General features: G+C 44.3%; 1 protein-coding gene across 10 annotated transcripts in view; it reads left to right on the top strand.

Annotated features, from left to right (window-relative positions):
* Positions 1-1,615: 1,615 nt before the first annotated feature.
* Positions 1,616-17,784, top strand: part of PDLIM5 (PDZ and LIM domain 5) — a 127,324-nt gene continuing 111,155 nt past the window's right edge. For 2 of the 10 annotated variants that reach the window (XM_057417987.1, XM_057417986.1), the window contains exons 1-2: positions 3,846-3,994; positions 4,693-4,828. In XM_057417987.1, the coding sequence (XP_057273970.1) occupies positions 4,733-4,828 (96 nt within the window). In that variant the 5' untranslated portion in view covers positions 3,846-3,994; positions 4,693-4,732. Of the gene's footprint in view, positions 1,714-2,610; positions 2,721-3,833; positions 3,995-4,692; positions 4,829-17,784 lie in introns of those variants that run through there. The other 8 variants (XM_057417985.1, XM_057417984.1, XM_057417983.1 and 5 more) reach the window with 8 other exon arrangements.

Below are 17,784 nucleotides of genomic sequence, written 5' to 3' on the forward strand. Positions count from 1 at the left end.
GATGCTGCATGTACAGATACCTTGGGCAAGCTGCTACTTCAAGAAAAGCTGAAGGCTTTTGGAGAACTGAAGTGGAAAAGGATGTTTTTCTCTAGCGTGGCTAAATGCAAAATGAAGCAAACCATGGGCTGTGCACTCTGGTGAGCTGAGAGCAGATTGCTACCCAGGCAATCAGCATAGAGACACGCTGACCGTGGAGATGTCACGTGAGTCATGTTGGAGAGTGGGGTCCTGGAGCTTTTTCTACTCTAATAAATAAAACAGCATGGGAGTGACCTAAGGGCCCTGTGACACAATGAGAAATCCCTAGGTTGGGGAATTTTTACCTCCATGAATTAGAATCATGTGAGAGAGTCTGTGTGTGTAATGGGGATTTTCAGTTTTGCCTGATTAGAGATACTTAATAGGAAAAAAGCAGAGTAAAGAAGAAAGATTTCTGAAAGAGTGGTTTGGCTTCACTAGTGTGGGATTTAGATGCTTTTATTTTTGTGATGTGCTTTGAGATGTGTTTGTCCTGGTCATGGCAACTGAGAAGACACACAGCTCAGAGGGACAATGTTAAAACACCCCTGGTTAAGGTTCACCTAAACGGGGCTCGGAGGACTGGACAGGCCCTGGTTTCACGCACACCCAGGCACCTGGGGCTTCAGTCTCAAGCCCCAGCATAGCATCGGTACCCTGTGTAGCATGGGCAAAACGCTGTCAAACGTGGCCTCTGGGCTGCGCAGGTGGCAGCAAAAGCAAGGGACAGTGCCTCTCACCTAGATGGGGACAGAGGTCTGAGGCAGGGCCATCTATGATAAGGACTGCATGCTGTGTTGGCTGGTGATAAACACGAATATAAAGCTTTCTTCTGCACTGTTTCTCCACAGTAAATCCATGCTTAAATAGGGGATTGAAATCCTTTGAATTGTAGTGCTGATGGCACTGTTAACTAGATGCATGTTTCTTTCAGAACATTTCTACTTGTAGTAACTTTTAGTACACATGAAGTATGACACAAACCTCACCTAGCTGTGAGATACAGCTACGCTAAACTGAAGTGCTATTGCTTCATCTTCACCCAATTCCTCTGTTCTGCGAGGCAGCAGCTGCTCTCACAGTGAGTCTGTCCTCTGTCCTGCTCAGCAAGCTTCTGGATTGTCAAATCGATGGTCTGTGTTCAATAATTCTCCTGCTCTCATGCAAGCATGTCATATAACATAATCTGATCGAGCATCACCTTAGAAACAGTTTGACTTCCTGCACCTGCTCCTAGGAAGAGGCTGTGCCAGAAAGCTCCTTTTCCTCCCTGCTCGTGGACCTCTTCTAATTTCCTAGCTGAATTTATTCATGGCCACTTTATACGCATCTGTTCTTGTGCCAGCACTTTTAGGTTGAACAGCTAGCTCTTCCTCCTCGCTGCAGTTCCCCACCTTGATGTGCTTCAGGAGGTGAGTTTATCACTGTCAGTCCTCATGTTACCCCCCACATTAAACCGAACTCTCTTTTTCTAAGGTCTGCTCTGCTGCGGGCTGCCCTTGCAGCTGTAGCCGCCGATTACTGAAAAGATCGTGCATCTGACGCAGCGGGGGGGTGTCTAGGGGGGCACTCTGTGGGTTGAGCTCCTTCCCTCCCTCCTTCGCCCAGCACAGCAGCCTCTTTACTCGGACCTGGGACCGGAGCGGCACCCGGTGAGCACCACCCCTTTCCTGCTCGCCCTCGCGTTCACAGGTGCGCCTTGAGTTACTTGTGTGTAGCGCGCAGCCGGAGAAAAACGTACATTTATTTCCCTGTTAAAACTGAATCAATAACCTGACCAGGGCCGCCCGGGAGCGCCACTTCAGGGCCTTCCCCGCTCTGCCCTGCTCTCCTGTCCTGTCCCGTCGCTGCGGGGCCGGGCCGGGCCGGGCCGGGCTGGGCTGGGCAGGGCTGGGGGAGGAGCGGCTGGAGACGGAAGTGAAAACAAGACCGGGGGGACGGAGCCACCGCCTGCCAGACGCGCAGCGGGTGTCCTCGGTTCTTCGCGCCCTGCATCGCACCGACGGGGTGAGTGTGGAATAAGGAGTCGGCAGGTTGGACGGGGTTTCTGCAGCCCCACGGTGCTTATCTCAATTTACTTTCTTTTTAATGCAGTTTCTTTTCAAAGCGGGTTTGTCGCGGGCTGTAGCTGTCGGTGGAGTGCCGCGGGCAGCGCCCGATCCCGAGGACAGCGGCTCGGGATCCCGCGGGGAGCCCTGCCCTGCGGCCGTGGGGTACCTGTGTGGTTCCTTGCTCTGGGCCGAGTAGGCTGGGGCTTTGGGGTGCCTGCTCCACAGGCTTTGCGACCCGATGGGGAGCCAACGGGGCTGTGGGGCGCTCTGGACCGAGATCGGGGCTGTGGGGCACTTTGGACCTGTGTGGGGCGTTCTGGTCTCCAGCCTGCGGTGGCCGTGAGGCTTCTCGTCCCGGACCGCTTAGAGGCTTCGGTGGAGAAGCTGTGCAAAGGGGGTGCCGGGGGGTACGCGCTTTTGTGCTGGCGCCCCTCCGTCAGGCGGGTAGAGGGGCCCCGCTGGCCACTACTGCGATCTGCTGGCCACTCCTGGGCCCCTGCGGCTCAGTGCCCTGACGGGAGAGCGTTTCTGCCTGCGTTTTGAAATTCCCCCTTCCAGAAGTAGAACCCCCAAGCGTTTGATCATCTAAATGAAAGTTGCACAACTTCACCCCTTGGCTGGTTGGTTTGCGCAATGCAAGTGGGGTTGGTGGGTTTGCAATGCTTTCTTTTGACGTGTTGCTTTAGCATGTTTTAAGAAATCTGTTAAACTTTGAGTGGGTCTCTTTTGTTTGCCATGCCTTCCCTGGTGTGTGTGTAAGCCTGGAGATGCAGACATGGCAGAATAGAGGGGTTAGAAAGGAAACATGAGTGATGCTGAGTGTGATGCGCGGTATTTCAGCCTGCAGTCTCTTCCCCCCTGTTTGTAGTTGCTACAAGTGGAAAAGAACAGTAGTATTTTCTAATGGAGTTTAATCTTTTCCTAGGTCTGTTATTGTAATTAGCTGTTAATTAAAAAAAGAGTGAAAAGCTGCACAAGTGCTGCCTGTGCCAGTGAACTGCTTGTGTGCTGGTCACGAGCTGGGGTTTGCTTTTCTCTAGTCTCTAATTTATAGTGACCTGTCACTGCCATGGATTTCATTTAGAGGGAATGAAAAGAATTTGTGTTTTTACATGGAAAGAAATCTGTGATTAATTAAAGTCCTCTTTTTATAAGGGATTTGGTGCGCACAGCTATTAAATGACTTGTAGCCTAGCTTTAGTGTTGAGCGAGCCCCCTAGGAATCCTAGCTGAAACTTGGTGGAGGCTTTTTGTTTCTTTTCTTCCTCTTCAGCCACATAAAAGCTCAGCAGCTGTGTGTTTCCCCTCTGTACATTGGTGCTTGTTTAGACTTTTAAGAGGTGGGTTTATTGGGCACCTAGGGTCAGAGCTGTCCTTTTGCTGGATGCCAACAGGCACATCAGGAATTGGCTGAATACCCACTCTGAATTCAGTTTCCTAATATATATATTGCTCTGCCTAATGTCAACAGCCATGTTCTGGTTACCTGAGTGGCCATTGGTGGGAAGGAAGTTTACCGTTTGATTTGGAAACTTATCTGAGCAATGAATCTCTGTTACTGCTGGGTTTCTAAGGGGGCGACGTTAAATGTCTGTTCGTGCACTGACAGAGGCTGCATGACAGACCTGCTCTGATGGTCTGTGAGGGTGGGCTGGTGGAGCCCAATGGGGTTTGCAGCCCGCTTGCTTCTGCTTGACCAAAGGTCCACCTTAAATGTCCCTATATGAGTATGGAATCAGGCTGTACCCCGGTGTAGTCTTACAACAGCTCACCCTGGTGTGCTCCTGCCTGGCTTCAACCACACAAAAATAGATGACATCCACTACCTAAGATGTCATTGTAACATTACTTATCCGAGGCGAAACTGAAGCCCTTATCTTTGATGCTGAACAGCAATTAAGTGCCTCAGCTGCCTTTTAAAGGTAGTTTAAAAGGAGGGAAATGCCTGGGTTTTGCTTCCTCAGTACCAAGTTGTGGCTGTGGGTATTTCACTTTAGTTCATGGCTTTCATTTGAGGGTTGGTTTTAAGATCCATTTTGTCTGTTACATTGTTCTACCAATATGAAGCTAATACTATAAAAATAAAGAAGTCACAGGGTTTTTATTTTCTTCTGATTAACTTCAAAACTGCGATGTTTTGAAACTGTCAGGACATAATATGTTTAGAAACAAGCTTCGAGCTGATGACATAAAAGCATATGATATTCATTTTGTTAGAAATGAATGTGCCAGTAGTGCAAATTTCTTCCGTACTTGGATTTAAGGGATACTATCAATTCATGCTTGTTTCATTGAACTTTTTTAATATGAACTTCAGTGCTGGGGGTCCCCCCACTTTCCCCCCCATGTTAGCGTTAGGGAGAAGTAGTTGTCAAGATGTCTGATGCTGGGAAGTTCTCAAAGTCCCAAGTCTATGTTACGTTCCCTAGTTACATTGCTTCCTAAGCTATGGAGGAAAACAACATATGAGGAATAAAAGCACAAGTAATGACTAACTGATGTGTATTTATTGGCTGTTTTTATACTACGAGGGGGAAAAGATAAAGAAGGCTTTCAAAATGGTAGACAGTGCCTTTTGGTTTTTTAGTCTTTAAATTAGAACTCTAATACTCTTCCACAGGCATCAATTCTTTGGATTTGATTCTTGAAAACTAAACAACATGAGCAACTACAGCGTGTCTTTGGTCGGCCCGGCTCCCTGGGGTTTCAGGCTTCAAGGGGGCAAGGATTTCAATGTGCCTCTATCTATCTCTCGGGTAAGTGCATGTGTCTCTTTGCCTGCATGTGGGTATCTGTTATGCTGTGGCCAGCCTGCAGCCTTCAGGCATAAGTATGCAAAGCCATTAGAGTTGCTAGGGTTCAGCTTGCCCTGTGGCATGGAGGGCTGTTTTTGGGGGGGTGGAGGGGAAGATGCTGGGAAAATAAATCAGTGTTGTCCAAAGGCTCCAGCAAAATTACTTTAGGAAGGATGTGTTTGCTTGGAATGGTCATTTTATCTGCATTTATTTATGCAACAAGAAAAGAAGCCACCTTTTAATTCCCACCCAGAAAACACCAATGCAGAGGCTGGAGGCTGGCAAGAAACAAGAAACTTTCTGTGCTGGGCTGAGTCTGTGCAGTTCAGATAGGAAGCAGTGGGGGAAAATCACTCAGGTTACCCTTGTTTATTCAGCAGCTTTTAGCAGCTTGAGGATCTCCTGGTGTCTGTGCTTGCAAATCCCACTATTTACAATAAAAAGGCACTTAAATGGCAGTAGCTGTAAATAGCAGTTCATCAGTATGTGCCTGAGTGAAAGTGACAGTTTCTCATGAGTGTTTTATAGTGTATGTGTACTGAACTGGTATTCAAAGGATTTGAGGAACTAAATCAAAACAAATGTGATTTTTGTACCCAGGCACTATCTGACTAGTTTCCTACTTTAAAGCCACTTTTTCAAGGAAGGCTGGTCTTTCAGTACAGGCTGAGTTTCAAAGTCTTCCTTATACAGCTGAAGCACTTCACGTATGAAATACAGGGATGAACAGTATTGAATTTATAGGATCATTGGAAATCTCTGGGTAAAGAAACTGGCTCCTGATGGCTCGGTACTCTGGCACCTTTAAATTTGGTTTGCAGTGTGGAAGCATTTATGTACAATGGCCTCTTGTCTGTTGACAGCTCTCCTCTGCCTCCTGCATATTCATATAGTTTAGTGACAAAGATGAATTATTTTTACACCTGTTGGGACTGCAGAACTGATACTGCCCTGGAAGATGGAGCAGGTTTCTATTTGGGTTTAGGCATCATGGGAATATTTTTAGCTAATCTCAACTAGCAATTCAAACCCTGCCAGTTCATTTAAACTTGGCTTATTTTATCCACTGGTGGATTATGCTGATGAAGTTAAAATACGGTTTGGCTCTACTGAATTACTTATATATGGCTAAAATGGACTGGAGAGCTGTAGAAATATCTGTGTACAGATGAATACAGATGATATCAGTGCCAGAAAGGGGTTGAGAAGCAGTTTATTCCCAAATTCCATGGATTTTCAAGCTAAACTGTACTTCAGTTTCGTGTTCAGTAGCTGGTTGCTCCTACAGTAATGAGAAATTTGAGCTAGGGTTGTGGATAATGCTCTTCTGATTCGATGGTAGAAGTGCTGTCATAACAAGGATTTGAAAACGCATAGGCTCGTGCCTACATAGGGTATTTGTACATGGTACTGATTAGCAGTTAAGTGCTTGGAGGCAGTAAACCGTAGTAAACAGCTAGTTTTAGGGAAGGGGAATACTTATTTTTTGTAGGAGCCTTTGCAGTCCTGGAGATCTACTATACAGTCTCGCTGTTAAGCAGCCTTCCTCTAAAGAGGAAACGTATGTTGAAATTAGTCTAGACTACTACTTTATTGCAGGAATCAAATATGCTGTCGCATGGAGTAACCTAGGGGAATTGGCGTAAATAGCTACATATAAAAGCCTCAGTTATGGGACTCCCTAATGACAAATGTCAGCGCCCGCAAAAGCAGAATGTAATGAAAGATGTGGACTGGGTGGTTTTAGGACTTTAATTTGTGCATGGGATGGGAAAGCACAATATCCAGTTCAGCTATTGTACCTTAGCCCTGCTCCACAGCTGAATTGTTTCTTACTTGCAGTTATGTGTGTAAGAGTATGCAAATATTAGACTGCCAAAAAAAATGGTGTGTGTTTTGTTTTCTGTCCTTTGGATTAAAAAAGTGCTTAGTTCTGGTATGCCAATCCAGCTTTGGCCTGATAGCTGGAAGAATTCAATGCTGTGTTCCTGGTACGCTAGAACAGTGCGTACCATTCACACCCCTCCAGCCCTTCTTTTCCTGATGAAGCATAAATGACTTCCTGTGTCCGAGGGCTGCTAATTAAATTATTTTAGCAAAACAGTAATGAGAAACCAGAATTATGTTCTTTGGCAAGGAGGACTTCTTCAGTTTTGTTTTGTTGTTAGTTTGTCCTCTAGATGCTGAGGATGAATCTGGCTGCGCTGCTGAGGACCAATTTCCTGCTTTAGTTTAAACTCCTTGAAATTAAGTTCAACTGAAGTACAATGTACAAAACACAGAAAATAAACAGCTTTAGAAACCAGTGTATCTGAAAAGCTAATCACTTTTTACTAATGATTTGAGCAATTTAAGATCTCATGTGGTTCTTTGGAGAAAGTTTTTTAGTAAGTTAGGTAGCTTTGTGCAGAATGCAGTTTTAATGAGTGTATTCCTTGTTGCTTCTGTAAGGTAAACCAAGCCTGGTTTGGGTTCTTCAGTTGAAATTCTTAATGTCAGCCAAGGTGTAGCAGGTTAACATTAATGCAGGGGTAGCAGTAGCATTTGATTTTTCATGAGCTAGTATGTTGTAGACTGGTTGCAGCATAACCAATAGCAACAGTTATTGCAAGGTTACATCAGTCACTTTATATAGCTCTCTTAGTGCTTTGTAGTTGCTGTGTATACTTATACAGCTGTACACATTTCATGGTAAGTAATATATGTGATGTTGGGTATATAGCCTTATAGTTAGTGGCATAAATCTCCACAACAAAAATGCTGCAGTGCCTTTTATATATACTTGAATCTGGTTGGACGTCAGCAGGGTGGCTTTTCACAGTCCTTCTCCTTACCTTGCGAAGGCACCTGTCTGAGCCCTGCAGAGCCATTATGCAGGTCAGGAATTCAACACTGGGAAGCTGATGTGGGGCGGAAGTGGTGGTTGTAGTGTGATGGTGGGTATGGATCTGACTGAAGAGGGCTCAGTGGGAAGGAAGCTGCTGTGAATGTAAAACGATTATATATTTACTCTTCAACCAGGAATAAAGGGTGGGCTGAGGTAGTAGATCTATATCTTTTATTAATGGGTAAGTGTTAAAAGTACCGCAGGCCACCACATGTAACTGTACTGTAGGGCTTCCAGGTGGTTTATTCTGTGGTGGTAGAATCATAGAATCATAGAATGGTTAGGGTTGGAAAGGACCTTTAGATCATCTAGTTCCAACCCCCCTGCCATGGGCAGGGACACCTCACACTAAACCATCTCACCCAAGGCTTTGTCCAACCTGGCCTTGAACCCTGCCAGGGATGGAGCATTCACAACCTCCCTGGGCAACCTATTCCAGTGCCTCACCACCCTAACAGGGAAGAATTTCCTCCTTATCTAAACTTCCTTATCCTCCAATCTAAACTTCCCCTGTTTATACCCCTTGTCCTGTCACTACAGTCTCTAATGAAGAGTCCCTCCCCAGCATCCCTATAGGCCCCCTTCAGATACTGGAAGGCTGCTATGAGGTCTCCACGCAGCCTTCTCTTCTCCAGGCTGAACAGCCCCAAATTCCTCAGCCCGTCTTCATACGGGAGGTGCTCCAGTCCCCTGATCATCCTTGTGGCCCTTCTCTGGACTTGTTCCAACAGTTCCATGTCCTTTTTATGTTGAGGACACCAGAACTGCACCCAGTACTCCAAGTGAGGTCTCATGAGAGCAGAGTAGAGGGGCAGGTTCACCTCCTTTGACCTGCTGGTCACGCTCCTTTTGATGCAGCCCAGAATACGGTTGGCTTTCTGGGCTGCAAGCTCACACTGAAGCCGGCTCATGTTCATTTTCTCATCAGCCAACACCCCCAAGTCCTTCTCCGCAGGGCTGCTCTGAATCTCTTCTCTGCTCAGCCTGTAGCTGTGTCTGGGATTGCTCCGACCCAGGTGTAGGACCTTGCACTTGCCATGGTTAAACTTCATGAGGTTGGCATCAGGGACCTCACAAGTGTGTCGAGGTCCCTCTGGATGGCATTCCTTCCCTCCAGGGTATCAACCGAACCACACAGCTTGGTGTCATCGGCAAACTTGCTGAGGGCGCACTCAATCCCACTGTCCATGTCAGTGATGAAGATGTTAAACAAGACCAGTCCCAACACCGATCCCTGACGGACGCCACTCGTTACTGGTCTCCAGCTGGACACTGAGCCGTTGACCACAACTGTTTGTGTGCGGCCATCCAGCCAGTTCTTTATCCACCGAGTGGTCCATCCATCAAATTGATGTCTCTCCAATTTAGAGACAAGGATGTCGTGTGGGACAGTGTCGAACGCTTTACACAAGTCCAGGTAGATGACATCAACTGCTCTACCCCTGTCCATCAGTTCTGTAGCCCCATCATAGAAGGCCACCAAATTGGTCAGGCAGGATTTCCCCATAGTGAAGCCCTGCTGGCTGTCACCAAGCACCTTGTTGATTTTCATGTGCCTTAGCATGCCTTCCAGGAGAATCTGCTTCAAGATTTTGCCAGGCAAAGAGGTGAGACTGACTGCTCTGTAATTCCCCGGGTCATCCATTTTCCCCTTCTTGAAAATGGGGGTTATATTTCCCTTTTTCCAGTCATCAGGAACTTCACCTGACTGCCATGATTTCTCAAATATGATGGCCAATGGCTTTGCAACTTCATTTGCCAGCTCCTTCAGGACCCGCGGATGGATCTTATCAGGACCCATGGACTTGTGCACATTCAGATTTTTAAGATGGTCTCGAACCAGATCCTCTCCTGCAGTGGGCGCAAGGTTTTCATTCTCACAGTCCCTGCATCTGCCTTCCAAGACTTGGGTGGTTTGGTCAGAGCCTTTGCCAGTGAAGACCAAGGCAAAGAAGTCATTCAGAACCTCAGCCTTCTCCAAATCCTGTGTAGCCAGTTCTCCTGAGAGCTTCCTGAGGGGCCTTCATTCTGCCTAGTCTGTTTTTTATTTGCTATGTACTTGTAGAATCCCTTCCTATTATCCTTAACATCCCTAGCCAAGTTTAATTCAACTGGGCTTTGGCTTTCCTAACCTGGTCCCTAGCTTCCCAGACAACATCCCTGTACTCTTCCCAGGCTGCCTGTCCTTGCTTCCACTTTTTATAAGCCTGTTTTTTCATTTGAATTTTCCTCAGTAGCTCTTTATCCATCCAAGGAGGTCTCCTGGCCTTTCTTGAGCTACTCACCTCAGCAAATGACCTGTCTGGTACTTGTAGAACAGGAGATAGTGCAGTCTCAAAACAGTACTTGTCTCTGGTTGATGGCAGTATTTACCGCTAGAAACAAGGAAATACTGAAGTGAAACCTTTGAGCGGTAATATAGCCTGTGTACATTATGTATCTTTCCACCTAATGCAAGCACATAGGATGTTTTCTTTTATTGAAAAGTTATTTTTTTGTTTAATCCTCATGGCAACTCAAGTCAACTTCCTTCAGAAAATGTTTTGCTGTATGTCTTTCTCTTCATGCAAAAATGAAATGGAATATGTCTTCTTGAAATGCTTGACCTGACTGACAGCTCTGTTTTTAATACTGCAACTTCTTTAAGTGCGTTTTCCCCCCAGCTTCTTACTGCTTTACTGGTCACTTTGCCTCTTAGAGCAACAACAAAAAAACCCAACCCAACCAACCAACCAGAACCCAAAGAAACAAAGAAAACCCAAACAACAAAAAACAAACCACAAGACAACCCACCCCAGCAAAACAAACAGAAATCCCAAACCTTAGGAATAACCCTTTCTTTTTGCAATTTTGAAGTTTTCAGTATTTCATCTTTTTCAAGTGTGTTTTTCTGTGGTATAGGTGTTGCAAGCTCATAGTTGATGGGAGACTCACAATAATGACTGTCAGCAAGCAGTACCACCATGGAGTAGGTGGATGAGCAGCCCACCTTGGGATGAAGTAGGGAGTACATGTGCATTCAGCTATGCATCAATGCATCAACTGCTTGGTATTCATCCCATGTGAACATACTGAAGTATCTTCATGCTGATATTAGGAGGTCACTGTCAGAGAAGTTGTCTCCTTTTCTCTCCTGCTTTCCTTCCTTCCTGCTCAGGTACATACACGGTTACCCAGCAAGCTGTGCCCATGGGTGGAGCATGTATGATTGTTTTTGCACAGTGTTTGCTTATTCAGGGGCTTGGCCTTGGCCACCTTAATATTTGGAAGCAAGCTGTTTTAAAGGTATTAACATGTGTGAAAATAATGTCAATGAGAAGATAATAAAGGAAAATGGTGCATTTAATGCGCCTAGAGCATGTCAGCTTTGATTGACTGGACTCTGGCTGAGACTGTTGCCCTTGTGTTTGCAGGAATTATTAAGCCAAGTGTGTAATTTCAAGTAAAATCTTGGGTTTTTTTTTTTTTTTTTTGGTAAGTATGAAATAAGTTATTGAAGGGGGGAAGGGGAGGGTGGGGATGGATTTCGGAAATGGTCTTTCAAGCAGGCATGTGAAATAGGAGAGAAGAACTGGAACAACTGATGGCCTGGCCAGTGATGATTGTGTCAGTAACTTTATGCTCCATCCTGGAAGTTACTGACTAAGCTCTTACTGGCAGCTGCTGCCATTGCTGTGTGGGTTTGATCTGCTACCGAGTTGTGATGGTTTGCACAAAATACAGCTGAAGATGTATTCCACTACTGCAACTGCCTGGCACAGGGTCAAAGGTACAGGCAGAGGTCACGGCACTTACCTGCTGATCCTGCACCTAGGTCAATAAATGCTGTGTTTTACGGGACCTGTCTGTACTTATGAAATAAATGGGATTAGCCAAGGCGTACATGAAGAAGCGTTATTCTGTTTTGTTTAATTCTGTTTACAAGATGAGGTTTACTGCAAAAATATTGAGAATGACGGGTGAGCTACCAGTGCCAAAGTCTGCATCCTCTCTGCACAGAGTCCTGAAGGAGCAGTTTTTCCTTTAAGTGAAATATGAACAATTGTAAAGCTCCCAGATGCACAAGTGGTTTAATGTGAGTGTTTTCTAAAAGTCCTAAGAGTGCTAGTTAGTGCTTCAGAGCTTGTGTAGTTGCCTGCAAGCAACATCCTTCTTTAGGGCTCCTCAGTTTAACTTGAAGATGGAAAGAGAGATCAGTTGGCACATTGTTTCCTGACTGCCTCTTTTCCCACCGTTTAACCTCTTGTGCTGAAAAACTGGGGGAAGGGCTGTTGTTTCCCCAGACCATTTGTTTCTCTTCGCTTGTCTATTCTGCTGTGCAGTTTAAAGCAAGGCAGATCATCACTGGAGTGAGGGTGGGAAAAAGAGGGAGGTATGGGGGAGAAGAGGCTGAAGAAAAGTGTCTGCATTTCATCTGTTCATGACTTTATTTGTCAGAGAACCTCCTCAGACCATGGAGGAAGCTAACTTATTTTAAAATAGTTCCTCTACTGATGTCCTTGCCCCAAAAGTGAATCTGGCTGTATTGAGGGGTGAAAAGGAACCAAAGAGCTTGTAGCTGAAGGATATTTGATTGTATGTGTGAACATGTTCTTTTTACATTAAAAAATGCTTGTAACTCTTTTTTTCCCCTTGGAAGTGACTGTTTAGTTACAGTATGAGAAGTACAAGCTAAATACTTCGTGATGGAAAAACTAAACTATTTGTTTGCAGTGTCTGCTTCTCAAAGACAGATGTAGTGGAAAAAATAAACTCTGATTAGATGTTCAGAGCAGATGCAAAATTGGCAGTTCTTCCAGAGGCCAAAAAGCAGGACCATTTATTGAATAGTAACTGCAAAGAAATTAGGCATGTTTTCTTTGCAAGTATCTGGCCCTGGAGGCCTGACAACTTCTGTCGACTTCCTCACCGTTTGGAGATGCTATTTTTAGTGTAACTGTTTTTCTCATTAATCATTGGCTGATGGCTATCAAAAGGCATTGTGAGAAGAGACATGGTGTTGAAAGGTTTGATTCTTTAGCTTTGGTATGGAGCCAGGAGATAACATTGTTGGCTTTTTTTTTTTTTTCCCTCCATTTGTTTTGACTTTTAAGAATAGATTTCGTATGTTATCAATATAAGTGTGAGAGAAAACTCTCTTGTGTGCCTAAAGCAGTGGAAATATGGAAGAGGTGATATTCCTCCTGCCAGTGGTCAAAAAGAAGAAAAATGGAGGCTGAGGCCTGTTTGAACAGATACGAGAAGCAGAAGTACATTTACTTTCATAGCTGGCTCTTGCAAGAATAGAATCAAAGAAAAAGATGCCATGCAGAAGGCCAGTGTTACACGAGGCTTCGAATGACTCAAGTCTTCAGGGAAGTAAAAGTAGGGAAAATGTGACAGAAGTATCTGTTTAGGTTCTTTAACAATAAGAGGTCCTCAAGGTAAATTTGTGGAGAGCTGTGCTGTCTCTTGGAAGAGTTGACATGGGTGGAAGAAAAGGTCTATGATCTTCAGGCACAGAGTCCTTTGAGGGCTTCAGTTAGCAAATTGATGTGTGTTGCATTTGGGAATTGGTGTGCTTTGCCTTTCTTGTGTTTAGAAGTTTATGGTGTCCTGCTGCTCTGATGTGTGCTGCTGAAGGCAGAGCTGATAGGTAGGAGGCTGAGTGTCACTAACTTTGCTAGTCTGGTTTAAATGCAGACAAGCTATTGCTGTAGATGTGATAGCAGGTGATTGTGAGCTCTATGTGTCTAGATTAGGGCTATGATGGTTTTAGCAGACAAGTTTGCTGGTAGATCAGGTTTGTAATTTCATTTGCTTCTATGAACTGATCTTGATTTCGAGTTTTCTTCAGGAGCGTGATCACGCTCGTAATGCTGTGCTGTCGCAATTCAGTCCCATCTTCTGAAAAGGAGTAAAAAAACCCCAGAAGGCATTAGGAGCTTGTGCTGTGATTGTGCTGCAAGAGCAGCCTCTCTAATTACTCGCTTAAAACTAGATAAACACTGAAATGGAGTTCAGGGAAGAGTAGGAATGGGCAACAGAGGAAGAAGGAAACAAAATGTGGATGCTGTTTGGTTCGGTACAGCTGTGAGTAGGGGCAGGTGCTATCTGTGACTGACTGCTACTCAAGCACAGGCCAGCTGCAAATGGCCGTGGCCACTAAACACTTCTGCAGAACAGACCTAAGGTTTCAAGTATGGGAATGCAAGCCACCCTTAACGGACAGGCTGTAAAAGCCTGATTTTAGTGACTCACATAACACTGCATGGGGGTATTCCCATCCTCTTTTTTCCATTTCTCAGCTTCATTCATCACTTGCCTTTCAACGCTGTCAGTTAATGAGATGGTGTTCCACATACAGTAGCATTTTATCTTTTGTCACTTTGTGACACCAGTGCAGTTCCCACCACACAGTCCTTTGTGTATGCTGGCCCAAGTAGAGAGGTAGTAGGGGGACAAACTAACATGTTAGAAATTGAAGACTGTATCATGATGCACACCCTCAAAGCACATGAATAGGTGCTACACCAATGGAATAAACTATATACCAAAACTACTGAGTAAGCAGCCACAGAGGACAAAGAGACTTCTGCTGTCAGTTGCTTTATTTTTATTTAACAAGGAAAATAGTAGTCTTCAGTGTTTTATGATACCGAAAACTTGGAGTGAAATTAATAATTCTGTGCAGCTTGGTGGCTTCTGCCTATGTACTATTGAGCTTCAAGATATACCAAGTGTTGAGTCCCCACTTAAAATGGGAAGATGCTATACATCACTCGAGATTGGTGTTTCTTCTTTTAGTGTAGACCAGAAAATTTTGAATGGAATAGTTCATAATATTTTTTTTATTGTGGATTATTATTATAGCTTTCTCATTCTGAGTTAGTCTTGCATTAGAAACCTCAGCTTAAACAGTTAAGCTTAGTAGAAGCAAGAGAAAATAGCATGTATGTAGTTGAACGTATGAACTCTTGCAATTGCTGTCAGCTGTGCTTGTAACAAAGCCCTGAAGTGTAATGCCTTGTGCAAAGTCCCATAGGATAAGAAGTGGATCTTGCCAGATCTTTAGTAGTCCTGTTGGAAAGGTCAAATGGTTTGCATGTTAACTGGATATGAAAGAAGTTTGACTTACCCTGGCCTATATTAAGGGATGACCTAATGCGGTATCTAGTTCTTTCCCTAACAAGTGATTGAACAATCTGAAGTGCTGAGCACAGGAAGGTACCAGAAACATTTATTTTGTGTTGATTATTTCATACCTCTGGGAGGTTTGAATAGTTATTTACATATGCTAGATCTGGATTAATGTAGAGTCCATAAATTTCAGAAAGGTAAAACTCCCTGGCTTTTAAGCTTTTGTGTTTATGAATGTAATTGGCTGAAGTGTGTCTCTTAAGTGTGGTGTTGTATTGGTTATAATAACATTTGAGATTTTTAACAAGGAGTTCTGTAGAGTGAAGGCAGAATACTGTAAATACGAAAAATGAAGTTATACATAAAGATGTATTTTTTTAATTAAGAAGACTATCACCCTGGTGGGAATTCTAGCTATAGAACATTTTTTTGTTTAGAGCCCTTAAAAGAAAGGCAGCTTTGCTCTGCAAATACTCCCTCTGCCAAACAGAGCAGCCTATTCTCAAGGTTTTTCCTATTACGTGTTATTAAAGCTTTTTCTTTCTAATGTACATATGTTACATGACTAGCCAGGCATAGTTTCTAGTCTGATGCTGCTAGTAAGTGAAACTTTTCTTATCAAGTAAGAGGTCAAAATTGTTGTTTTTTTTTGGGAGGGAGAGTGAGGACTTTCTGCCAGTGATTTCTGCCTCTTCTCTTTTTGGTTCTAGACTTAGCCTGGTGTTGTGGAAGACACGGAAAGGTAGACTAATGGGATTGCTTGCTTCCAACTTGCTCATGTGTCTCAGCAATTCCTTCTATGCTGTTCTGGTTTTCTTCACCATATGCCTTTAAAAGGAAAAGCCAACAAAAAAAACCCCAAACAATGGAGATCTACAAGCCAGAGAACTTGTGGAAGTTAGGTTGGGCTTACTTTTATTAGATCAGTAGGGAAATGGAAGGCTTGTAAAGCTTTAAGACATTTTGATAAACTCTTGTTTCCTTCTGGCTTTCTGCAGCATCTGGTCAGGTCACAGTGTTTTGAGTCCAGACTGAGTAAGAGTGTTCTCTGCTTAGTGTCTAAGGTGGTTTGCTAGCAATTATTCAGGAATGAAAAGGCATCCCCACAAATATGTACTCTGATAAACAGAATATAATGCAACCTCAGAGGACAGTTAACTAGTACCTTGTACTTTCTATGGCTTGATCAAGTGCAATGTAGATAGTGATCAGGGGATGCAATCAACCTTGCAAAGGAAGCAGTAGTGGTTGGAGAGTAGGCATCATTGCATCCTATCTGGCAGCCTGAGTTCTTGTTCTTTTTAAATTTTTTCCTAATGCGCAGAGGGGAGTGTTTGTGATGGTGGTGGGGGTAACCCAGAACACTGGTAGTTTACTAAAATGGGAATAAGCTCCATAAGAAAAGCTAATGCTTTTCTTGTACACGAATTAGCAACCACCCTTCTGTCAGTGGTAGTCATTGGCTGAAGAAGGCTGGCAGAAGAAAATGTGTGCTTGTATCTGCATGTCAGAGCTCAAAGTAACTCTATGGATGAAACTCTTTCTCTCAGTGCCCTAAGCAGGGATAGTAGGTGCAGCTGGTGCAGCTCACTTAGCTCAACAAGAGCTGGGGCTGCTGTCACAATGGTAGGGGCACATACCTGGGGACAGTACAATTTGAAGTACCAAAGCCAGACTTGCTAGGACATGTCTGTCAGTGTACTAAGCTGTGAAAACTGCCACTGAATGCTTATTAAATTACAGCTTTTGTCAGCTATGGATGCAGTCTATTCTCTCCACTTTCCAGCTGTCGTATTTTGGCAACTGGCTACAAGCAAAAGTCATTGTAGCAGGGGCTGACATGAATTTCCTTTGAGAGCATACTCAAGTTTGTAAATTAAATTATCTTGCTATTGTGTGAGCATAATTCTGTAAATGCAAAGAACCCAAGCCTTGGCACTGCAAAAACACTTGCAGAAGTATAATTTTAGGCATACAAGTTGCATCCATGAGATGACTCTTGCTTAAGGCTCAGCCTATGGAGATGTACATTGCTGTTCAGCATCCTGCAGTGCGGGGTCTTCAGACTGTTGTTACCAGAAGGAAAGAAATACTGACTTGCTTGGAGGAGACCTTTCCAGACGACTTTCTGCTTTCTCTCAAAGATTCATTAGCCGGTGACTGTTAGCCAAAACACCTTGAGGTGCGCACTTAGATCTTGGAGACTTGCCCAGTGTCTGTCTGTTCCAGAGAGAACGTGATACTCTCAGGCTGGTTGAGTATCTCCTCCGCGAGAGCGTTTTCTTCCGTTGACACATCTACACTTGGACTTTAAAATGTAGAAACTGCTGATTATTAAAACTTCAAATAATGTTAATTTGTTTTGATACCTGACATGATGAAAACTGCTGTTGTTGCAGTTGACAGCCCAGATCAGCTTATAGCTCTGTGATGGGTGCTGTGGAATTAAATAACTAGAAATAGCTCACAGGAAACTCTGATTACAGCAGTTGAAGTAAGGATTTAGAGCAAACCAGTCAGTGTTGATGCTTTACTTTGTAAACTTGTGCTGTTGGAGAAGGCTAAACTACTGGGTTTCTTTCCCCCTGCTTCCTCCTTGCAAGTGTAAGCACAATTTTGGCATGGTGATGGAGGCAGTGTAAGTACATGGTTCTGGATGCTTTAAGCCATTGACGTCAACTGGCTCCTGACCTCATCAGCAGGACAGAGTGCCTCGAGTGCTTTTAGTAACTCTGAATGCCTCCCCTTGTCACTCACTTGCCATGTGCGCAACTCTGTACTTGGTTTTATTGCATATCCCAATCCACGCCTGTTCAGTTAGCTCAGTGATTCCCATTCCTGCTCTCTGACTTCTGTTGCTCTCTTTAGCAAAGAATGTATCCCCAGGGTACCAAATGAGGATTTGTAGAGA

This window comes from Pezoporus wallicus, unplaced genomic scaffold, assembly GCF_028554395.1.
Source record: "Pezoporus wallicus isolate ANWC-B61680 ecotype Strahan unplaced genomic scaffold, APGP_CSIRO_Pwel_v1 contig_6999, whole genome shotgun sequence".
Classification (NCBI taxonomy): Eukaryota; Metazoa; Chordata; class Aves; order Psittaciformes; family Psittacidae; genus Pezoporus; species Pezoporus wallicus.